General features: G+C 39.9%; 2 protein-coding genes across 4 annotated transcripts; both read right to left on the bottom strand.

Annotated features, from left to right (window-relative positions):
• Positions 1 to 1,925: 1,925 nt before the first annotated feature.
• On the bottom strand, positions 1,926 to 11,976 carry osbp2a (oxysterol binding protein 2a). The gene is made up of 14 exons (XM_071465229.1): positions 11,670 to 11,976; positions 10,577 to 10,782; positions 6,517 to 6,767; positions 6,204 to 6,372; positions 5,601 to 5,721; positions 5,427 to 5,493; positions 5,136 to 5,273; positions 4,769 to 5,014; positions 4,488 to 4,608; positions 4,171 to 4,274; positions 3,830 to 3,925; positions 3,083 to 3,267; positions 2,705 to 2,925; positions 1,926 to 2,215 (listed from the first exon to the last, which is right to left on the bottom strand). The coding sequence occupies exons 1-14, from the start codon at positions 11,828 to 11,830 to the stop codon at positions 2,073 to 2,075; spliced, it is 2,229 nt and encodes a 742-aa protein (XP_071321330.1). The 5' UTR covers positions 11,831 to 11,976; the 3' UTR covers positions 1,926 to 2,072.
• Positions 11,977 to 14,133: 2,157 nt separating this feature from the next.
• Positions 14,134 to 24,104, bottom strand: atp6v0a2a (ATPase H+ transporting V0 subunit a2a). 3 transcript variants are annotated; one of them, XM_071465227.1, is made up of 21 exons: positions 23,963 to 24,104; positions 23,530 to 23,697; positions 22,920 to 22,998; positions 22,620 to 22,717; positions 21,112 to 21,249; positions 20,640 to 20,737; positions 20,423 to 20,549; positions 20,010 to 20,092; positions 19,824 to 19,917; positions 19,510 to 19,722; positions 18,972 to 19,122; positions 18,732 to 18,871; positions 18,487 to 18,644; positions 18,297 to 18,387; positions 18,088 to 18,206; positions 16,587 to 16,797; positions 16,372 to 16,491; positions 16,152 to 16,268; positions 15,729 to 15,846; positions 15,441 to 15,612; positions 14,134 to 15,176 (listed from the first exon to the last, which is right to left on the bottom strand). In XM_071465227.1, the coding sequence occupies exons 2-21, from the start codon at positions 23,638 to 23,640 to the stop codon at positions 15,074 to 15,076; spliced, it is 2,541 nt and encodes an 846-aa protein (XP_071321328.1). In that variant the 5' UTR covers positions 23,641 to 23,697; positions 23,963 to 24,104; the 3' UTR covers positions 14,134 to 15,073. The 3 variants fall into 3 exon arrangements, with proteins under 3 accessions (XP_071321328.1, XP_071321327.1, XP_071321329.1); XM_071465226.1 differs by having other exon boundaries at positions 23,793 to 24,054; XM_071465228.1 differs by lacking the exon at positions 23,963 to 24,104 and adding an exon at positions 23,793 to 23,932 and having other exon boundaries at positions 20,640 to 20,716.
• Positions 24,105 to 25,156: the final 1,052 nt, after the last annotated feature.

Raw genomic sequence — 25,156 nt, 5'->3', positions numbered from 1 at the left:
TTTCAAATCCCCAACATCACATTAACTGGTATTCAATCTTGGCTCCATTTAAGATTATGTATACACAAATAGAGTTTAAGTAGCGACCAGAATATGAACGTTCAAGTAATGTGAAACAATATCTTCTTACAGTGATTATAAATGAGGTGATTCTATTTCTATTATATTCTTGCTATATACAAGCCAAAACCAATCAGGCAGTTGTACGTGTTCATCATGCCCTATTAAGTTACACAGGAAGATGAAAACTATAAATAAGCTGTTTATTGAGAGAATGTATATTTACTACTAATGTACATCAGTGCTTACTTACACACAAAAACCTTAGCAAGTGTATTGCTAAGCCTTTCCTCAATTCAGTTCTGGACTGATGTATATAAATGAGATTTCTTCACATGACTATGATTCAGCTAATGGGATACTGTTGCTAAAACATATTTTTTGTGCTGCATAAAACACCTTTCTGAGCTGGGAATTTTTTTCTCAAGTGACTGTGCAGTTGTGTTATTGCTGACATGTCCAAATAAAGCAACCTAATTTTTAAGATAGAAACCATTCATAGAACCAGCCACTTCTACCTGTTTTAACTAGGGGGAAACTACTGCCGCTACTTACCAATATGCTAAACCCTGATATTCTTTCTGAGTAAAATACAATGAAATTCACCCTGAAGAATAAATGTAAGTGCCCCTAAAAGAAAAAATAGCTTCCAAAATTGCTGTAATCTCTACAGAATCTCAGAGTTGGGATGCAGTGGTTGCTAGGGACTTATACTTCATTACATAATTAAGGCTAAAATTACCATCAAGCACCAATATAATCCCTTGCTGTAGAAAATCCCCCAGGTTTGGCAGAGTTATACTTCAGGGTCTCAAGCTGTTAGAAGTGGTAGGTTTACTGTTGCACTTCCATAAAGTTTAGAGACTCAAGACAGACAAATTTAAAAAGGAGCTCAAACATATGCACCAGAGGCAGGAACACCCTGACTTTTAGTCATTAATATGCATCAAGCTCCAAAAATTCTGGATTCTACATTTTCCATAATGCAATGTGAAAGGTGTCTTTACTTTGACCCTCCTAGCCTGGTACAATTTCGAATTTCAAAACCCCAGTTTGTAACATAGGGTGTCTGTAACAATTTTATACAATTCAAAGCTGAGATTACTGAAGTGATGTTGCTTTGGTACTGTAATTTGCTCAGACTCAACAAAGCTCCTCCAGGACCAGTAAAGACATTATACAACTGTTTTCACAGGCTGTGTAGTACTCTTAAGTAAGTAAATTGGCTTTAACATGTAAAATCAGAGGAGCACCCCTCTGATGCAACCAGAAACATAATTTTAAGATCATGTGCAGCAGTTACCTATAACAACACGGTGGTTTCATACAGTTGTCCATCCAAAGAGAAAGACATCTACTTTGGTTTCCATGGCTGAGTAGCTGCTCTTTAGAGGCCTGCCGGAGTGGACAATAACTACAAATCCTTGAAGATACAGTTTGTGCAATTTTAAGACATGGAATAGTCAAAATCCCCAAGAATCGGGGGGAAATGAAGTTCAGCTGTGAAAAAGTCTTTTAGCGCAGAAGAATACTTTATCCTGCTAAGGGCCTGTTGTCTCTGTCAGAGCCCATCATGAGGAACAAGTTATTCTAGCATTGAGGATAACAAGACATTTAGTGCTTGTACCAAATCATTCGCGGCACTCCTTGCCCCCAAGTTATCCTCACACACCTGGTGAAAGAAGTGTTTTGCTGCAGAAAAAAAATTCTCTGTAAAGCACATGTCAATAATAAATAGTTCCCCGCTGAAGCGTACACACAAACTGAGGCCATGCATTCTGAAAACACAAGCTATAATAGAACAGAAGTGAGTAGATCAGTAACTGGAAGCAGGAGCTTGATTTGTGCTTAAAATTCTTGAAGTGAGGGCTACTTCCGCTTGCTGGCTCATTTACACATACACATCCACATCCGCACTCAAACAAACATCTGTACATAACTCACAGAGTATCCTTAAATCAGGAGGACCCACTCAGCCTCTCTGATGCCATGGTGTCAGGGGAAGTTTTGTCTTAGAAGATCTCGGGGCATTGGGTCCAGTCCTGTCTGTCTTTGGCCTCCCAGTAGCCGCCCCTGTAGACATAAGTGCTTTCTCCTGTTGTATCATCTGTCCTCTTCTCAAACCACAGTGGCTGGTAACCCTCGATATCTTGCCCTAATGACACAGAACATTTCTTAACACAGTTGCTTGGCTATGCCCTATTTTCCAGAATATTACCCTGTTTTACTTTCTCCATGCTCTTTAAATATTGCACCCTTCACGAGAATTGTAACAGAACTCTGTCTGAAAAATACCATTAAATACCGTGTATGTTCCACCTCAAGAAATAGACCAAAAGTTTGGTCTTACAAACTAGAGTTTATCCACACTTTTTGATCTTTTACTTCAAGAATACAAGAACAAATCGATGCATGGAGATTAGCAGCCACTGATTTTGATTCAAACATTTTGAACATTTGGACACAGTAATTTTTGCTGTTGCTCCTGAACAGACACACAAACTCCACCCACAATATACTGTATCTAACCTGATCAACCCATAATCTGTTTTACTGTTAATGTGAATAATGTGAATGCTATGTAAGAAGTTAAAGGCAAAATTTCTGTTATCTTTCTTGCTCTGGCTGGTTTTCTTGTTCTCACCCTCCTCCAGAGCCTGATTGGCTTGCGCCTCCTTTCTTTTCCTCTCCAGCCTCTGATTCTCCTCCAGTCGCTGCTTCTGGGCGTTTGCTTCATCCCACAGACCTGCCTCCATTAGCCGCTGGTCTGGCCGCAGTCGACTGTCAGTGGGTGCAACACAGTCTTCTGGTTCATTCAGAGTCAAAGCCAGGGAGGAGAAAAAGTGCATGTTCTCTGCATTATCTCTGGAGAGTGACAGATAGAAGAGGCAACACATTAAGACAAAAGGTCAGACAGAAGGGAGAGAGAAACAAAGGGGACAGCTCACAAACGGGGGTAGGTTGAAATGCCACTTTCAATCATCAACATGTGGTCGAAATGTTTTGGATAAGATAAACATACGGGAGAGGATATTTCTTCCACAAGAGTTTGGGCTGAAGAGTCTGATAAACTGTCTTTTGTTTGCCTTCAGAACCTCCACATCCCTGGCTGCTGTCCACTATTTTGGCACTCTCCATCCTGTCGTCCCAGGTTCCTGACAGGATGTAATGGGCTGTGCCCTCTCTGTCCTCTACCACTCCTGTCACCTACAGATACCAGAGAAAATAACACACAGGAAGAGATCAATTACATGCACGTTCTGACCATAACATACTGACATATTCCCAGCTGGGTACTACTTTATTTAATTTTTTAACTCTAATCTGGACGACTCTTTCAAATTTTGAGTGTGTTTGAATCAGTTACCAATATTGCACATTTGACTATATGAAACAGAACAAAAGTTTAAGGGATTATATATATTTTTTAGGCTCCTTCCTCCCTTTCGCTGATGTGCCAGTTCTTTCAAGTTAAGATGGTTGATCTTAATATTATGACACAAACATTTGTCAGGAATAATATACCTCTTGAAGGTGATCAACAGTCACAAGCACTAAGAGTACAGGATACAAGATGTGTCAAACACTTTAAACAAGAGAGATGCTTGATCTGCTAAAACAGTGTTGTAGATGTTTGACACAGGCTTGTGTAGCTGTAGACGTCCACCTCCTGTCAAGTGTAAAACTGTTAATGCTGTGAAATCTGAATGAGAACAACTATAAAGAAGCCAGTTTTCTGTTACAGAAAGAAAAGGTACAACAGACGTACTTTACGTGGGACTTCTCTGGAGAAATAGCTGTAGGGGGAGAATTTGAGACGGCAGGTGTCCTTGGTAGTGTTGTTTACAATGTCAATATCCCCAGACTGCCAACAGCAACAGACAGGAAGACAGCAAGAAAAACAGATGTGACTTAAAAGTGTATTATGATCCAAATTAAATTTTTTTGTAATGCAGTCCAAACAACTGTTTTTTTAGAAGGTCTCTGTAGTAAGTCATTTTCACTGTTTTACTGGTCTAAAAATATCCACAAAGTCAGAAGAAAGTCAGAAGTCAGAAACTGGTTGTGTTTTTCACAATTAAAGTAGAGAAACACTGGAAAGAAACACACCTGATCAATCCAAAGTTTCCCTACAATAATGTTGTGCACCGTTGACGTCACTTTGCTCCACACATAGTGATTTCCGCTAGAGTGGAACTGCAGGTGAATGTTTCCTAAGGGGAAGAGGAGGGAGACAAACAAACATTGCACACACAACAGTTTTATAATTACTTATTTATATGCCAAATTATTCATGCTCTAACAAATGTTTTGTGTATATTTACAGATCATATCTGGCTTGTACCAGTATACTGTATGCTATACTGTATACCAAACTACATCATGAACTACATCGAGGCAAACATCTGAGTGTTTGAAATTCTTACCTAATGGCACGACAGAAATATATTTCCCACGAAACTTGCTATCAATAGTGATATCCTGCCATAGGGTCCATCCTCGCTGTGACGTTACATGGTGGGCAGCAGCTGGTGGGTGATGACTGACCTGAGAGCGAATGGTATCAGCAGAGGCAGTATAGACGTCCTAATGTATTTATATTTTTGTCCTTTACTACTGGGCCACTTGATCTCTTAGTGTGTAAAATGCATGCATAAGGATATGTGCATGTGAATACAGTGAATATGATGCAGATGCTTTGTCTCACCTGCTCAGAGATGGAGCGATAACCATACTCATCCAGTCGGTCCAGTTCGTAAGTCTCCCCCAGCAGAGGGTTGAAAGGCTTGGCTGTACGATGAACCGTGGTGGAGTACGAGGATACAGAAAAAGCAGCCACCAGGCACATCTGCTCCAGGGACGAGTCACAGCGAGCTGCCCGGTCCAGAAGCTCGCTGTACTCCAGATCCTCTGTCAGACGCTGCAGCATCGACAATGGCTCATTGAAGTTTACCTGCAATCACAGACACAAAGGTTTCTTGTAAGTGCAGTCTAGATGATTACACATGTAGAATACCAATTTACACATGTAATAAAAACTATATTACAAAACAATTAGTATGTCTTGGATTTACAGGCATGGGTATCTTGGACAGGTCTTTGCCAATACAGTTCTTCATGATGCTCCACAGATTAAGGGAGTAATTTGGTTTGTCAGGAATGCGGTTGCGTCTTGTTCTTCGTAGCTGCATGTGGTTTGTGCCTGAGGTATCCTAAAAGAAAAAGACAAAACACAAAGCTTTAGTTTATGTAATAAATGAAACACACAAAAACAGGACAGGAAGTTGAGAGTGAAGTAATATTTTGTGACAACTGAGTAACAAGTAACCTTTATTTTTATAAATATCAATATACTGGGGACCTACATTCTCATTATGAGTCCAGTCATTGGGCACTCCTCCGCTCATCATACTCTGATTACTCCCTGAGCGCCTGAGTGAAAGCAGTACACTTTAAATACAGATAAAGTCGTAGTTCTGCTTATTGATCTACTGTAGAGCTCTGCTCTGAGATTATTATGTATAGACATGATGTCTCACTTGTGCTGTATGTTGCCACTAGCAGTCACAGTTATGAATGCAGGGGAGTCCTCCATGGCATCAAAGAACTCTGCGTCATCATTCTCATCACTCGCATCCCCCTCCTGAGACCGCTCCACACCTACAGCAATAAACACGGTACAAAGGGATGGGTTAGCTGAGTGTCTTCCATCTATAAATATACAGTATGTGCATCACACATCATTTAGTGCTGCTGTACAAGGGGTGGCCAAATGACAGAGACACCTTATAATACACAATGGTTAAAAAAAACTTACAATCTGACAGAATAAGCCTACAACATTTTTACTAAGGCTTGATTCAACATGATTAACATTCTTTCAGTGTTTTAAAGTGATCCAACAGCAGTTCAAGCACTAAAGTTTTTGGTCTATTTATAGCTCTGTATGTTCGCTAAGTAAGTAGCTTTACATTGCCATGGAATGTCACCAGCAACTTACTATGCAGTTGTGACAGGAATGCATCACTGCTACTGGCCAGAAGAGGGCCATATCCTAATTCTGTGAGACCATGCATTTCCTTAAACACTACACAGAAGAGGATGTCTTGGGTGTCTAGGAAACCAAGTGTGATGTGCCTCACCTGTATATGAGGTGGGATTCTCTCTCCAGGCTCTCTCTAAGCTGTTGTGCTGTTTGGCTAACTGTTCGATAGTCTCCTCCAGATGGTGACGCTGTTCTCTCTCATACTGCAGAGCCTTTTGCCATTTCCGGCTGTGACATTCTGCTACGTCCAGAAAGTCACGACAAGCCTGAAGTGTGAACACAACAAACATCAAAAGATGTAGGCAGAGCCCTCATGCTGCATTTCCTCATTAAAACAGACATTTTCAACTGACCAGTCTCCAATTTAGAGTGGCTATATACTGGCTGAGGCTTGCACTGCGTGAACTCACATTGATCATAGCATTGGAGGTGATGCGGAACAGGGTGGCTCGCTCATTAACAGCTTTCACTTTGTCTGTGCTTTCAGCAGATCCACGCAGTTCTTCAAGTTCGCTGAGGGAGCGCTGGAGAGCGGCGCCGTGCTTTCCTATCAGCTCATTACAGGTGCTCAGGTCATCTAGCTTGCTGGCCAGACTCTTGAGCACCCCTTGGGTTAGGGCACGGTCCTCCTGAGGTACAGGGCCTTCATCTCCTGAGTCATCTTCACACAAAGAAAGGAACGATTATAATGATGTCTGAATAATTTAGTTGTTTATAGTGGTGAAATTATATACTGTAGTAAGCAGCATTGGAAAGTAATGTTTCATTAGAAAGATTGAGATAGATATTTTAAATACCCTAAATTTAGATTGAGATGAGTTCCGAGAGTGTTAGTGGGGAACGGATGGAGGAAGATAATAACACTTCACACCCAGATCCTGCACACCCCTTCCTCTAGACTGGAAAGCTGTGAATGAACACTGTTGCCCTGGAAACGTAGTCCTGTGCAATCAGGAGCCTAGGCTATTTTTAGAAGAAGAGGGAGAAAAAAAGATGACGCACTACCCTTTTCCTCCTCTCGTTCTCTCTCTCTACCCCTTGTTGGCATGAGCAGAGCCATCACTCTCGGGGATTGTTCAAGGGGAGTTGGGAGACTTATAACCAGACTCTATAACATAAAACTGATTACATGAACTAGAGATCTTAAACTATGAAGTTGTTAACATCTCCCTTAAATTTCTCTGCGTTAGCTTCACATTTAGACACTTTTAGACAAAGTTATACAAAACATTTTCTGTATTTATTTGTTCCACTATTAGATTAAAGCTAAATCATTACAAGTTAGATTTCAAAATCAAAAATCTCTTTACTATGACATCAAATGGAAACTGGACCTACTTTGTGGATACACAGATACGTATTCTCTTGTAACTCAGCCTTACAGCTTTGGTACTAAACCTCCAGATCTTGACCAGACTTTTAAATAAATTCTGAGGCTTAAAATAGTGCTTGTCTGCGCAATGTGTTTGTAATAATAGACCTGCCAAAGGGCTAGAGAGGGTAATAGAGCAAATTGAGCTCTATTAAAGCCTCTCAGTGAAAAAAAAGACATAAATTTATAAAGAACTCAGTTTTAAGTCACCTAAAAAAAACCTTATTTACATTATTTAAAATTTAGATAATGTCTGGTTTCATACTAATGCCAACACAAATAATCAGTCTTTAAAATGCAAATAACTGCCTCCATCATATGTAATGGAACTTTTCTAGGTCAGAATATTTCTTCTCTGCTAAAAGAAACAGATTGTGTTTGTTCTCCGCAAACTCCTGAGCATGTTTCCTGAATCTAGGCCAGTGTCTGCATTGGCTGTGAGTACCAAAGCAGCGAGACCAACTACTACACCCTATTAGAGGGGAAAAGAAATAAAAACAATCAGGGCAAAGTGGATTAACAATGTCTCAGGAGGAGAAGATTAAAAATGAGAGGGTGAAAAATCCTTCTGGCATCTGTAATGGTTTCATGACCCATATACAGCAGAGAGAAAAAGGATCTCACTTGACTTAATGCTAACAGTGCTAATGATGTTAAGACACTAGATTATGAATTTCAGATGGGGGTCCATTTGCCACCCATCATGTTTTATGGATGTGCACTTCTCCCTTCACCCATAATACACGCCCATGGAATAATAATGTACATGTGGCAGAATGGCATGTTGGTGAGGTCTGTGTACTACCGAGTTATTTTTCACACTGGACACTGGAGTGTCTGAGGCAAATTGGTGACTCATCGTTGAATCATGAAAGCACACCCACAGGTGATAGAGGGAGCACCAATATGGACACAATGTAGGAAGAGAGAGCTGGAGTTGAAAATCTGGGGATTCACTGTAAGCTTTTGCAATATAGATGCAACAATCAGTGTCTCACATTAACATGCTGAAAGCTTGCTGTACCATTTACGATCTCCTTGTAAACATTTATGTGGATTCACTCTCACACTCACATGGGCTGAACTCTCAACTCCATATTTAATGTTTGTTGGAGAGGTTTGAATGTTGCCACAATGTACCTTTCGCTGTGCCTTTTACATTATTCTAGAATGGAAAGCCTGCAGTGTTTGTACCTATTACAGGATAGATGCCTGATGAATTCTGCAACATCCGTTTAATTATTGCTGTTCTAATCCAATTCCAGCCAATTCATTTGCCCTGCTACTATTGCCACTAAACCCATAACCAAAGGCTCATGCAATAATAATCTGTTATCACACACACACACTTCACCAAAACACACAAGGATTAGTGTCTGTGCTTGTACATGCATAAAAACACATTAGTTACTCTGTTTAAAATCATGTGGAACTGTCAGTATTACCAAAATGTTTCATGAATAAGACATTAGATTAGTAGGATATTAACATAAACAGCCTTGGTAAGATTAAAAATCTAGAATTTAAAATAATCAAAAAACATCAAAAAGCACTTGCACTGTAAATACAACTGTGGGAAACCTCAGAGAGAGAGTAAGGCTGTGTAAAAATCTTCCAAATACGCTCAGTTTTTGAAATTCTATTCAGTGTTTTGGCTACAATCACTACCAGTCCATTATTATACCAGTCCATTGTTATACAATGGTAGACACAGAATAAACACCTCAGACATCATTCATAATCTCCATCTCCATATAGCCAGAGCAACAGAAAACAATGCTTTCAGGCACACACCTCTTAGCAATGATTGTTCTAGCAGCAGTATATAATAACCCTGAGAAAAAGTAGGATTTAAATCAATTGCAAGCAAATACAAGAAATATGATACACTTGACTGAGAGTGATTATTAAATATTGTTCTGCTGTTCAGCATTGACTTTATGGTGCAATTTTGTTAACTTTCAAGCAAATTCTGTCCAAAGAGAAATCCAATCTGTGCATTTACACAGACATTTGCACAGAATACAGTCTGAGGCTATTGCAAAACTTAGAAAACTCCACAAACATACACACACTGCACACAATTACAAACAAATATGCATGCGAGCAAGCATGAAAGCACACGGACAGCTTTATTATGTATCTTATTTGGTTGTTAGTAAAATAACAATAAGCATGTTACTTACAAGGTGACTCTCACAGAAAAGGCAGCACTCATGTCTCCCTATTGTCCACAGAGTGTATGGTGAAAAATATTTTCAATGAAAATCCTCACACCCTCCTGCTCTCTCTTTTTTTTTTTTACCCCTCCTGCTACCAGAACGGGAGGAGGAGTCTACAGGAAGGTCATTTCATTCAGCTCTCACTGTCGTCATACTGAAGGAGACAGGGAGGGAGAAATGAGACAGAGGGAGGGAGGAGGTCGCTGCATGTGTGTTTGTGCACATTTGTGCAAAACAGAGGGAGAGAAAGAGAGAGAGGAAAAACCTCACTGCGCATCTTTGTTCCTGGTTCTTTAATTTAAACGTCCACAAAGAGGCTAGACAGCAGCAATCAGAAAATACCTCCCAGAATCATAGAAAACAAAATATATTATATTATATTGTAAGGAATAAGTAATTAAATTTGATATGATTAAATGCAGATTTTGCATTGAATAACACACATTCCTCAACTGACTGTTTCCATCAAAACATCTTAAACAACACTGCCCCCTTGTGGCCTATTAATTACCTAACACTAAAGGATACATTGAAATAAAAACATTTATTTAGATAAGTGGGTCTTGGTTGCAGGAGCCTGCATTCAGTTTGCAGCTAAAATTTGTTTGTCTACCTCAGTCTTTCTCAGGTGAACCATGTTTCTTCTTTTAAGTAGATACTCTAGGACATAATTTCTTGAAGCGAACAACAAATTCAAATCTATTGCTCCAAAAGAATTACACTTACTAGTTTTTGTGCTTATAAAGGTTGTCCATTTTAAGAATGTGCATTACTTCTTTACACAAGGGCTGGAAATCAGTCAAGATTTGTATGAAAAAACACAAGTATATGGTTCTGTCTGAAACATACACACCGAATATAAGCTGTCCGTCTCACCTGAGTGATGCATCAGGAGAGTGGCATTGGCCTTGGCTTGCTGCAGAGCTGACACCCAGCGCTGGCACTCCCCCTCAGAGGTGGCCTTCAAGTGGTAGCTTCGACCTCCGCTGGTTAAAACCAAGTGGCAGGTGTCACCCACCTCAATATGTGCTGTTGCCAGGGGAATGGTCCCCCGGCAAGTGTGTGCCATCTCTGCCTGAGTCCTGAGGGAAAACAGTATAAAGTTTTTAATATCAATGTATGACAACAGACGCAAAAGATGAACGGTTCCGCCTCAGGTCCATGTTTATGTGCTCCATGTAAGAAATGTGGCAGCTCAAAGTGTTTTACAGTTAAAATAGCATCCCAATAAGTTTGTCAAACAATATATCCTCAACGATAAAGCATTTTCTCTAGGGAGGAGCTTTGGTCAATTTGTAGCTTCTGACACATTTTATCACACTGCATGATAAGTATGTAAGATCACAAATTTACACGAGATGTATTCAAAATATGTTTAGTCACAGAACAAATGTAGCAGAAATTTCATTTTGTTATAATTTTGTAATTTATGTCATAAATGTAACCAATTTATAACTTTTGCTACTGTTTTTTTTACAATCTATGCAGAGGAACAGGTTCTTCTTTCATTGTTTTGTTATTTGTCGTTTGATTGCAGCTTGTGAAATATAGCTAACTCAAATTCATCATCTACCCCACATTTAAACTAAATTAATCCTGTAGTTCATTATATTCTAGTATGAAATCATCACGATATTGGTCTAAATACTCTAGTACACAAGATGTAGCTGTAAAGTGATATTATTATTAATAGTAAATTATAATTCGTCATTTTTCATCTCTATGACTCAGGTGGTTTTTATTGTTGCTAAACTGGCATCATTCAGGGCACTCCCTCTTCGACCAGTGAAAAAGTTTAATTTAATATAAAAAAAATATACATATATACACACTTTTTTCTCCAGACCACCTCTGTCAACATGCGTGTGACAAATTTAATCATATATTTTTTTTATTTTCTGCGAATAAATATCTGCAAACGGGGTCAGGGCGAGCACCGCCGGTCGCTGTAGCCGTTAGTTACCGTTACCTGTAGTAGGACAGCAGGCCGTTACTGAGGACGAACCACCGCCGCTGGTAGCCCTTCAGGTAGTTGGTCCATTTAAAAAGCCAGCCTTTGCAGGTATCCAGACACGGCAGGTGGAGCCCCGGGAGGGTCGGGGAGGGTAAACTCTTCACCAGCTCGTTCATTTGCTCCCCTCGGCCGTTACCGTTACTGCGGCGGGATGGACGCGGAGGCGGTGCAGTTGGAGCGGAGTTGCCGCCGCCTGTCAACAGCTGCACCGCTAGCTAGCCAGCTGCACCGCGCTGTAGCTAAAGCTCCTGTTAGCTTGCAGCTGTTTCCTGAAGCTATGCCAGGAACCCCTCTTTACCCTGAGAGATAGTTTAAAAAAATATATATATATATCTAACGCTTCTGTTAAAGCTAGAATAAGACAACAAACCACATCAATACATGAAAGTATTCAGCGGTTGAGCCTGCACTTTGACTGCGTGTAATAATACCAGCCTGGATATGAGAGAGGGGATCATGATGACGTCCTCACTGGACTGTAGCATATGGGTGCAGGTCTGTGTGTGTGTGTGTGTGTGTGTACTTGCTACATAGTAAGGACCAAAAAAAGTATTTTACCAACAGAGTGAGGACATTTTGGAAAAGTGAGGACATCTTCAAATCACATTTTGAGGGTTAAGACTTGGTTTTAGAGTTATGGTTAGAATTAGGTTTAGATTAAGGTCAGGGTCAGTGTTGGGGTTAGGCACTCAGCTGTGATGGTTAAGGTTAGGGTAAGGGGCTAGGGAATGCAATGTCAATGAGTGTCCTCACAAAGATAGAAGTACAAGTGTTTGTGTGTGTGTGTGTGTGTGTGAGACATATGGCATTTACTGCGATTTTCTGCATCACTGCAAGAAGAGTCTTATGGAGGAAGAGCACAGCCATGAAAAAATGAATTCTATTCATTTCAGTAATTTCAATGATAGTGCAGTGACCAGTGGTGCAATGTAACTAAGTACAGTTACTGAAGTACTGTCCTGTGGTACAAATGTGAAGTAGGATTACTTGTGGTTTGAGTATTTTCTTTTCATACCACTTTATACTTCTGCTCCACTACAGTGTGTGTTGATTTAACTTATTCATTTTGGAGAATGTAGTTTGTGCTCCTGTTGAATTGTATTGCATTATACACACAGCGTGAAGATTAATTAACACCTCTTTAAAACAGTTTCAACACAACATTAACATTATAACTATGAAGGGAGGAGTTATTGTAGGACTGTTGCATTGGACTACATTAGTTTTAGCTGTGTGAATCAATAAACTAACAACTGAGTGCAGATTAAACTACCCAAAAGTGCACAGTATATTATAGGTGAAATAATAAATAGATCAATCGATTATTCTGTTGACTGAAAATTAATTGGCAACTATTTTGACAATCATTTCAGTTATTTTTTTTAATGCAATCATGGCAGGCGTTTCATGGTTCCACTTTCTCTGTTTAGTCCAGTGATTGCGTGGTGAGTGCAAAGTCCGACAAACCAAACAATCAATTGATTAATTGAGAAAATAAAAGGCAGATTAATCCGTAATAAAATTACATGAACTCATCAGTACTAAAAATCTACTGATGGAATATATGATGGTGTGATTGTCAAAGGTGCCATTGTTTCTGTACTGAGTAGTTTTACTTTAAGATGCATTGAAACTTTTAATCAACATTTTCACTGCATGACTTTTACTCATAAGACTATTTTTAGAGTGTGGTATTAGTACTTGAAGAATTTGAAAACTTCCTCCATCACAAGCCGTAACAAAAAAGTTTAAAAATCTGTGCAAAAAAAAAAAAGAAATTTGAGATTAAAGTCATAAGTTTTAGGCTTTAATCGTACAATATGTTACATCTTTAGTTTTGCTTTGCTTACAAGTTACTCACATGTAATTCAGTGTGCATGTGCTTGCTGTTAAATAAAAGATTTCCTGGTATCACTAGAATTTGGTTATCAATAGGCCTAGCATTTTGTTGATGAAAATATCAGTAAGTTAATATACCAGACTTTTACATAGATGGCACACGATAATACATGTCACTTTTAAATAGGTTAAAGTTTCTACTCTGTATTTCTTTTCTCTTTTTTTCATACAACCACACCACCAATTTAAACTGTTATTAAAAAGACACCCAAACAAGAACACAACCCGACCTCTCCATGAAAACAAAAATTAATTTCACACAAAAAGGATGTTTTTATAACAGATAAAGTAAAATAGATCAAAGAGGAGAACCAGGTTTGGTATAATGCCTTGTCAAAATGGACATTGTTGTCGATTTAAGAGCTCAGGATAAACACCAGGTATGATAATAGCTCTGTACATGCAGACTTTGCACAGTCGCTTATTCAGACAAAGTAAGTTAAGAGTGATGGATCAATTATTATTGAAGCCATTTCTTGTTACTTACCACTAAAATAAATAAATGAAAGAGCTAATAAAATGGCATTGAACATGAATGCTTTATTTGCTTGCATTTCTCAAAACCTTTATTCAACACTTAAAAATGGTAAAATATTCGACTCTTTTACAGACAATAATTTAAATAAATACCAGGATTAATTATCATTAACAAATGCAATAAGCAATATCATCAAAGAAAGACCTAAGGCTTCTTGACTTTTTCTGGAGTATTTGATATTTTTCTATCGGTTACAGGGGAGGTTACGTTTAAATAAATGCATTAATAAGTAAAGAAGCAAACAGCTAACAGTTGATTATTTTCATTTGGCATCATCACAGTCAGTAGTGAAAACTTTAAATTGTACAATCATTTCTGCAAAGTGCTTTGTGACAATATGCCTCACAAACAGGGGACTAATGTTTTTCTTAGATTTTGATACCCACAGCTTTTCTTTCATCACACAGAGGAGCAGTTTTAAAAAACCCAAAGGCATCCCCATATCATCATCAGAAACAAATCTCTATGGCACTACATCAGGATGCTTGGTATGGACTTCAGTAGATTGTTGTTGTTACATACTTAAACTTAACATTGCACTGTATAACTGTTCATTTTAAATACCATGTTGCAAATAATACAAAACCAGTTTACACAGCACAATGCAAATTAAATATTTAAATTCATCCAACTGGTGTAACAAGTAGTGTTGAGCAATGTCTCACCCACAAAATCAAATAACAGAACAAGAATTTTGAACCTCTGTATATCCGGAGGTTTGCTGGGTACAGTAGTAAGGCAGTCAGCACAGCCGATAACATTTTAAAAATCGTCATGGTGAAAAACGTTGCTACAAGAGTGAGTTTCAATCCACTGTCTCAAAGGTTTGTTATCACAGTGTGAATTGTTTAAGCTTCCAGCATCTTTCCCATTTATAAAGTCTGCTTCCTCTCATATCCAGCGCTTCAGAGTCCTTTTATGTTTAAAGCAAGCCATCTTGCTCAAAAACAGAGGGCAGAAGGGAGAAGTCAAAGGGCACAAACTTGACGCCGGCCCCATGGTAGAATTTGTTCTGAAACTCCACCCTGAAATCAAGTGTAGACGCAAGCAAGGGCACTTTAATGGAGGCAGATGTGAATCTTAATACTGTAATATTACAATAAAAACCACTGATGCTCACAGTCAGTACGTTTATATATTTTCTATCTAATTCCTCTTAATAAGTCAAAGTTGTGTCATTTAACTTGAATGCTGCCTTACAGACACATGACAATACCTAGTCTCATATCGCAGTATTTTTTATATCATATTGCTGAACATCCGGGTCAGTTGCTACATTTGAGACTCACCAGTGGAGGCGGAGAGCATGGAGGAACGCTGATAAGCCTTCCATGACCAGGAGGATGGACACGGTGAGCACAGCAAAGAGGCCGAACACGGGGACCAAAAACACTATCCCCACTCTTGTGGTGATCCTAAGACCCAGGCGCATCACCATGGCCCACAACACCTCTGAGAGCTCTGCAACCAATCAAAACCAAGCCCATGAAGACACAGTGTGCAAAGATCACACACAGAATGAATTCATGTTAAAGGTATAGAAGTTAGTAGAAGCTGCGTTTTGTGACTGCACTTACGGGCATGAGCCAAGCTGAGGGCCCAGAGACGAAGGTAGGATGCAGTGTTAGAAATGCAGCCCAGGCAGTACTCTATGGTGTGAATGGCCTGGTGCAGGAGCACATCTGCAAAGTCAAACTGTAAAACAATTTCAGTAACGCGTAAGAAAAACGACTTAATTAATTGTGATTGGTGGTTAGAATTTGAATTAAATTAACAACTGATTATTTTCTGTTTCTTTTACGTTGCCTCCCGCCATTGTTGTTGCCCTTATCTTCTCTTCTATGGCAACTAACCAATAACCACAGCACATCTTACCATTAGCTGTGCAAATAGCACTTGTGCTGCATACGGCTCAAACTGTCACATGCAGTACAGCACTAGATAGGTGCATTCTGCATACTGAAACATATATATAGACAGGGTAACGGTGCATCTCTGACCTCTTTGGGAAGAACTTCTCTGCCGGTCATTTCATCAAGTCCTTCCTCTTCATCATCTTCATAGGACGGTGCTGTGGAATTATCATCCTCACTTACACGCCTCACCCTCTCATAACCCTGAGGTGTGAGAACAGCGTTTCACAAATAATGACAAATGGACCAAAAACTGCTTAGGTAGGAAACAGACTTGTGATACAGCAATATTTCCAACAAGACTCACCCTGCGTCTGCGCAGGCCTTTGCCTCCACGATACAGCCAATACAGGTACATAGGTTTTCCTAACAGCAGCAGAGGAACTGACAGCATAGCTATCACAACCAAGAAAATTTGCAGCCCAGTCTGTGGAATGAAGGTAACAAACACAAACACATTTAATAACAAGGATCACAAGCAGATGAACAGATGTTATGTCAGACGCTATTGTCAACACATACCTGTCCTGGGTAGAGAGGAGTCATATCTTTCCCCTGCATGACGAACATGTTGATGAAGTGGATGAGGATGCTGGGAGCCTGGCTGGAGTCTCGCGCACCGAACGCCAACCACTTGTAGAGAATCATGAAGACCAGGTAGCCAAAGAGACAGAGCAGGAAGAGCAGCTCAGGAAGAAACAGCAGATAGACATTAAATTTCTGTCGGAAGTGCCTGAAGGGAGAGAACAAAGTATAGGAAATAAGAAAGTGATAAGATGGTGATTGTATTGACAGAACTCCTCAATATAACAATATATTAATGACTGACCGAGATCACTTTAAACCCAACAAAATATGGATTTTATTTGTTGGAAGCTGTACTCTCCATTTTTGCTGAATTGTGTGTTTGCCTTTAATTCATAGCCTCACCAAGGTTAACTGGGTAAAATAATTTTATGCTAGCAATTAATTCTGTGTAACAATGGAAGAATTGAAGATACAGAGATATTCCTCCCTGCTGTGGCTGCTAACTTCCTTGTAAAACATGTTTGACTGTATCTTAAAGGACAAGGCTGGCAATATTCTGTATTTTTGTTATTGTCAACAGAGCCCATTAAAAGACCATGACCACCACAATGTGCTTGTCCATTTCTCAATACTTAATTTCACTGTATCTGTGAACCTCAACCTCAAGCCCATTGATTTCAACTATATTTGTAAATCTTTCAAAACTGATCATCAATACAGTTTTACAGTCACATTTTTTTGAGAAGGCTAAATCATTTCCTAAAACAGTTGGGCACTGTAGTTTGATTAGCAAATGTTACTCACGCAGGAGTAAACAGTGTTTTGAGACCAGAGACTATTTTCAGATGGGGATTTGGTGCACTTGTGAGTATTTCTGGCAGCAGGATGGTGCATAAGGGATTGACTCAAAATAAACTACAGGGCTTGTGTTCATGCTAATGAAGGACGTGTCACCCTGTGCAAATGTGTGGCTCATTGATGTATTTTTACTAGTTTTTGAACAGCGAAGCTCTATGGCACAGAGGAATAAGGTACATCAGGCTCTGACTACACACAGCACGTAGTAAGATCCATTTATTGTTGGTTTTGTTCTTTTCATTGGTTTTGTTGAGAATATGAAGAATATAAAATATCACCAGACTTATCCATTAACTTCGACTGGCATGCCTTTATACCACTGCCTTTTTATTTACACCATCTATTGCTCACTGGAGACATTAACATAATCATTAGAGGTCATATTCATCCAGTAGAACCATCAGTTCTGGCTGGTGTGCAGCCTTTCTGGCACTTGCTGCAATACAAGTGTAGAGTTGTGGCAGTTGTAGTGCTAGAACAGCAGACACGGGCACTAATGACAATATCTGTCAGCTGATCACAAAGCATAGAGTGCTGATATCTATCTATCTTTCTCTCAGGCGCTCCCAAATCCAATTTTATTCAAACAAGGGTGATGTAAAGTTACTGACATGGACCTATATCTGGAGTCACTCACAAGTGATTGAAGACACTCAGCACCACTCCAAAGCTCATGTGGATGACCCCAATAACAACCGACATCTTCATCTTGTAGGAGTTGAGGAAGGAGAGTCGGTTCGCCGCCATGTTCCATATCTGATGCAATATTAAAAACCATCTCAGTGAAAATGAAACAAGAATGAGTCAGTTATATTCCCACTGTAATATCTGAGTGCATTTACTCACTGGATCAATGCCAAACGGGTACGGTCCACTGAAAACACCACTGATATTAGGGTCTAACGTGAGCAAAGCGTTTGTTTGGAGTGTTTTGTTTCTGCAATGTAAAAAAAAAAAAAGGATCAATAAGAAAAACCTAAAGCACCCATTAAAAAATGATGGTCCTGAGTGTGTGTATTGCGTATTGACCACTCACGTCCACTGCTGATTTGTGAACATAGCCTTAACACTCCAGCCAGAGCCAAATATGTTGAGAGACTTAGAGAAGCAGTCATTGTAAATCAGCCCGGTGTAGACAGAGAAAAGGCCCATCATAAGGATGATGTAACGCCCGTTGAAAAACGTCGCCCATATCTGGGAGCAACAAACACAGCTATCAGATAAAACTAATTCACAATAATCAGACTCGGCATTATGCATGAGAGGAAGACTCGTTCCTACCTCATTACTGGAGCGTTTCTTCTTCTGCTTTTTTTCTGTCAGCACCATCCACAAGGCAAAGAGACTCATTACCATCCCATGCCCGAGATCACCAAACATCACAGCAAACAGAAAGGGGAATGTGATGATGGTGTAGGGAGCTGAAACGTAAAAGAAACACACTCAGTGAAGTTCTCAGCAAACAATACACCTATAGATTATACGTTACTGTTCTTTACAAGATATAGCATGAGTTCTTACCTGGGCTTACCTCGCGATAGTCCCCCACCCCATAAGCCTCCACAATGCTCTGAAAGCCTGATGTGAACTTGTTGGTTCTTACAAGGGTAGGTGGAGTGTCAGTGCTCGGGATGCGGTTCACAAAGGATGGCACAGTGGCATCACCTTTTCTCTGATGATAAGAAACATATATGCAAGAATGTAAGAAAGTGAGGGACTATAGAAAGTGAGGGATTATTCTAAAATTGTCAGCGGGAGCAGGAGCTCAGGGCTCAAATGTGCATTTGAAATCCCTGCGAAGCTCCTTTCTGGCATTTTGCAGTGTGTAATGTTCCTGCACTGTTAGTGGCAGCATTATACTGTAAGTACTACTACTGTTGTTGGGCTCGATTATAATTTTAGTTTGACTTTAAGAAGTTGTTGATTTAATGTGAGAAAATAGATTTTCATCTGGAGGTGCACTGAAGTGATTTTATTCCCAACAACAGGTAAATGTTATAAACAGTTCTGGTGACAAATGAATCCCCATTTTAGGTGTAACTATACATTTTTCACTCACCGATCCCTCTTCAAGTGCCCCGCGCAGGTTTGCCAGGTCACTGACGGGACACCACACCTCAGCAATCAGACACTTGTTGGTGACATCAAAGCTGCAGAGGTTGAGGATATGATAGATAGCCTTCATCTTTTTCACCTGCACAACCCAGGTATAGGCTGACTCTGAGGCCTTCTGCAGAACCTGCCTCAAGTAGTCCTCAGTGCGGTGCAGCACCTGGAGGAAACACCGCTTATAAACTCACTAAGAATATGTGTAGATGTTACATATTCCTTTTTTGGATCAAAAGCCTTAATGCTAATGTATGTCAGTCCTACATTGTTAAGGTCTTGTATGCGTGTCCTTAAACTGTCCAACACATCTGCCCGCTCCTCATCATTTTCAGGGTGCGGATAAAGATGGCAGTGATAACTGAGGACAACAAAGAAATATGTGTATGGTGAGAATGAAGGAGAATACATCAGGCATTGACGGGTGAAGTCGTGTGATGATGGCATCCTTACCAGTCGCAGATCTTTTGAACTTTTTGTCCAATCTGGTCTCCCCAAAAGGAGATGAGGAACACAACACTTTTGCTTATCTCACCCTGAAACAACACAGATCAGACAAGTTATTAACTACAGTCCGACAAAAAGTCACAAAGTGATGAAAATGACTTATTTTTGCTGATACAGTACATCATATACATGTTGATATATCAACTAACTCCTGGTCATGGGGACTCACTTTAAGCCCTTGAAAACTTGGTTTCCATTCTATTTCAAATCTATTTCTCAACATTAAACATTCATAAATATCTAAGCAAAAAAATCACAGTTTAAGCTTGGAAAAACAGGTCGTTCCTGTCTGATTTTGAGGTAGGAGCAATGTTAAAGTGATTTCTTATCTCCATTGCAAAATATGCAATTCAACTCACAGTGTCCAGATCAGTAAGGTTCTCATCCACTTCTGCGTAGCTCAGGATGGTGTAACCCTTACACACTCTCCACAACATGCGCTCAAAGGCCTCGACCTTCACCCGCTGGATAAGACCAGAAACAAACCTGCAGCCACGAGAGATCAGATTAGGTTTATGGGTCTTTTTTTTTTTTACGATAATGGCACAATACACATGATGACATCCTGCAGCTCACCCCAGCTTGGCTCCAAGTCTTTGCATACCGGTGCATCCTGTCACCGAGTCTGTCTCCATAGTGGGGAATTCTTCATACTGGGGACCAAGAGCCTCATGCTAATTATAAAAAGGAACACGTTTCATTTATGACAGCTTACAGTAAGAGCTCTGTACATTGGTTCTACAAAAAGCTGATGCAATGTTCAGACACTGAAATGTGATGTTTCTTCTCACAAACCCCTCCCATCATTGTTGCTCTTCTTTGCATCTCTTTATAAGAGGGCAGCCTGGATGAGTCAGGTGCTGCTTGTAACAGCTGCAGTGTGACCGTGTCATTAATTAAAGTCAGCACTACTTCCACCTCTGTCACCCAGGGAAACAAGGCTCGTCAGCAACAAGAAAGCAAAACATTGTTGGTGAGGTGAGGGGAAGCGTCTTGACTATGATGGAAACAGAGGCGGACTGGGGAAACAAAAAGCAAATACACTCACTCTGGAGCGGCTGTGTATGAAGGTCCGTGTGATCTTCAGCATGTGTGTGTACTCGGTGAGCTCCAGGAGGTTCCTCCGCAGCTTCTCTTTGTTCCTCGCCACCTCGCTGAGCTCCATCTCCAGCCTCTGGAGCTGCTCCTGAACATACAGGATAAGATTACCTGTGCAGTCGACTTAGGCAGCTAAGAATCAACAACGCATGTGATTGACAGCAGGATATGGTCACATTTCCACTGCTTTAGACCTAAGAGCAAAACTATGTAGCTTCTGGTTAACAGTGGCCACTGTGGCAAATGACAATTATGGGATAATGTAAAGTGCTGAGCAACCATTTACCATTTAGCTAAAGTGCTACGCTGTTAAAACATTAGCACAAGTCATAAAATCAGCCAAATTACTCAGTAATATCTGCGATTTATATATATATATATATATATATATATATATATATATATATATATATACATACACACACACACACATACATATACACACACACATATATATATATATATATATATATATATATATATATATATATATATATATATATATATAGGCTATAAGTTTGCTAGTATTAGCTAAAAATAGCTATAGCTTTACCATGTAAGGCCATGGCGGCAAAACCTTGAATATACTGAAATGAGCAAAAATGAAATTTATTCTTTATGAATTCAACTTTTAATTTGTAAAATGGAGAATGTGTTATTTCTCCTCTCAAAGGTCACATAGTTTTGCTTCATAATATCATGGATGAATGAATGAATGGATGAATGGACAGACAATACGTGTGATGTGATGATGTAATGATGGGCTACGTGCGGAAACGAAAGTAAACGTCTGACATCAGTAGTGCTGAGGATCAATTTTATTGTCACCTTCATCTTCCATTACTGATGATTACATGGAGAAGCTAAATCCAGCAGAGTGGTGAATGCAGCGGAGACAGGCAGCCAAAGACTAAACTGGGCTCTCAGCTGCTGAGGTGACTCAGTCGCTACAGAAATCACAGACATACGACCCCCTAATCCCACTGTTCTGCCAGGTATAGTCGGTACGAACTCAGGCTGTGTGTCCCACAGAACTTTATATCAAATTCAAGTGGATATTCAAAAGTTTGTAAAGTCAACCAAATTTACCAAATATGTCAGGCTGAAGAGGGGGGATAAAATGACACATAAGACATTTAGAATACTTTAATTTGATGGACTAGAACATTGTATGTGTATGATATAGTCAGACAATATAGAATAATGTGATTTTTACAACCATGAAGTCACTTGAAGGAAAAATTAAGGGGAAAATTGAAGTTAACTGCAGTCAAAGATACATGCACTTCGGTCTACAATGGAAAACCTGTATACTATTAGGATCTTGTGTACAGTGATATGAAGGCTGTTTCAAAATGTGATCCATACTAGGAAACTAGTGTGTATGTAAATAAACTTGGGTGTACACTATGAAAAGTGGGCACTTTGATAGTAAAATCAGGTTAAAATGAAACTTACCATGATCTCCAGGACTTGTCTGGGGGGAGGAGCAAGTGGACTCTCATCCTCCTCTGGAATAGCTATATTAGCCTTTTGGATCTCCCTCAGAAGGAAGCCTGTCAACAAAAAATGCTGATGAGTTTATTTCATGGTAATTACCACTGAAGTGTCAGATCTAGCTGTGAAATCTTAACCTCTGAGGGACCATTTTACAAAACACAATCAGCCGCAAGCCATTTGCTACCCTGATGATTAATTGTCTAGGTGTATGCTCAGCCTACTCCCATATGGACCATCCCAGGTGCCCTGCTCTCTTACCCAGAATTCTCTCCATCTCCTCGCATCTCTTGATTTCGCTGACGAAGCGTCGCTGGAATGAGCTGACACTTGGATTAAGCTGAAACCAGAGGAGCATCACAAGTCAGGTGGCTGCAAGTTACTGCATCAGTCAATACATGCACAACAACAGGAGTCTTAGGCTGGTTATAATGTTGGTAAATGTTGTTTATTGCTGTTTAAATATTGTTCAAAACTGAATTCATCTACTTCCTCCTCTCCCCAAACCAAGTGCAATGAGGCGTATTTTGAAACCTTAATATATTATCAGTGTATAGTACTGTGGAGGAAATTATTATGAAAACTCAGATAGATAGATAGATAGATAGATAGATAGAGAGATAGATAGAGAGATAGATAGACTGAAGTCTTTGCATTCAAAAAACTGGAGTGCACAAGAACACTTAGGCCTATTTATACCCAAGGATACATGCATAACCAGTGAGAAATGAGAGGTAGAGTAGAATCAATTGAATCTGTCTTTTTCAGACAAAATAATTCACATCATTAGGCACAAAGACGTTCAAACTGGCGGCGGAGTTGACACGTTGACAGAAATGAGCGTGTCTGCCTCATCAGCCTCTCTACTTACATCTCGAAACTCGACCAGCCCCAGCTCTCCGAGCTCACTGATGCAGTCGTATTCAGAGCCGGACTGCAGAAACAACTGCGCCAGGCACATCTCCTCACTCCGAAACACCATCTTTATCTGCCTGGTGATCTGCCGGTAGCCTACTGAACCTGGACGACGCGCCGATCACTACAGACGAAAATAGGACATCACAATATTCAGCGAGTCGCTACGTCGCTTTAAACCTCTTAACCAATTAACCCCCCCCCCCCCCCCACACCCACCAGAGGATTAATTACTGTCCATTACAATTGACGATTTTTTTTTTTAGTGGGGAGAATATCCTCCATCCTGTGTGTGGTTGTCGCGCAGTGTCTCCGCCACCTCCTCCCGGCCGCCTGGCGTCTACTGAATAAACAATATGAAAACAAAGGCAGAAACCTCCCTAATGCACCTTTCGCATCGAGCGAGCGCAGCGCCGCGCGTCATCCTGTGCGCTTCTCCACCTTCAGCACCTGCCGCCGCAGCGCGAAGACACGGCGACGAGAAACGAGCAACAGGCGGAGGAAGAGATAAATCATCGACCCGCCGTGAAGACAAAAGAGCTGACGGCGGCCTCACACGCTAAAAAAAAAGAAAGAAGCCACAGTCAGAAATAGGCTACGGCCTTTATTCGCTCTACGTCGCCCGGCAATTGACACAGATTGCGTCTCCGGGTTGCCAGATATCGCCGCCTCCTCTGAAATAATATTTTTTTTTTCTTGATCTAGAGGATAATTCTTAAAATATAGAAACTAGAGGTTTGATTTGAGGGTAAACAGCTTGTCGGGACAGGAACATCTGATTATAAGTGTAGTTTGACTGCCTTTGCACTGTGTCGACTCTCATCTGCTGTATCAACACCAGGTATTTGATGTTCTCGTACCCAAGTTTGTTTATCATAATGAGGCGCAATAATATGTCACAGCTCAAACAAAAGGCTTTATGAGACTTAGACGCTGTACTTACAACATGAACGATAAAAATTAATAAAAATACAAAAAATAGCTTATATTCCAAAATGATAACGAATCATTTTCAAGGTAAATTTATCTCTAAGACATTTGCAATTCTAACAACTGAAGCCTAGACTATCATCATTATTTTTCTAAACAAAGTTGCCCTTTAATAGACTGTTGTTTTGTTTTGACATGTGGTAAATGCAATAAAATAGATAAGCTTCATTCACAATTTTCTCTTAATATGGACTAAAGTTAGCCACAGTGTAAAATTTTGGTCGCTAACAAGTTAGTTTAGTCCCTTGTCTTGTTTTAAAATACGCTCCAGTGGCAACCATTTTTGCTAAAAAAGGGGGTTAGCTCACAAACCTGGCAACCTGGCATCTTCTCATTCTGTTCCATCACTTAAAGCAGACCGACCATCTGCTCTTCTTTGTATAAGAAATCATTTATTTATTGTTTTTTTAAGTGTTTTTGAGGTTTTGTTAATTTTGGCAGTTTTACAAAAAAAAAAAAAAAAAAAAAAAAAAAATCTTGTGGTAAATTATTACTGAATCTTTTAATAAACCCGTAGATTACATGAACGAGATAAGACGGACAACACGCAGTCAGGAGTTAAAACACTGGTAGCAGGCCCACATGACTCAACA

The sequence above is a fragment of the Trachinotus anak genome, unplaced genomic scaffold (assembly GCF_046630095.1).
Source record: "Trachinotus anak isolate AG129_WGS33_773 ecotype Australia unplaced genomic scaffold, CSIRO_AGI_Tana_v1 ptg000028l, whole genome shotgun sequence".
In the NCBI taxonomy this organism is placed as follows: domain Eukaryota; kingdom Metazoa; phylum Chordata; class Actinopteri; order Carangiformes; family Carangidae; genus Trachinotus; species Trachinotus anak.
This window is presented reverse-complemented; position numbering and strand designations above follow the sequence as displayed.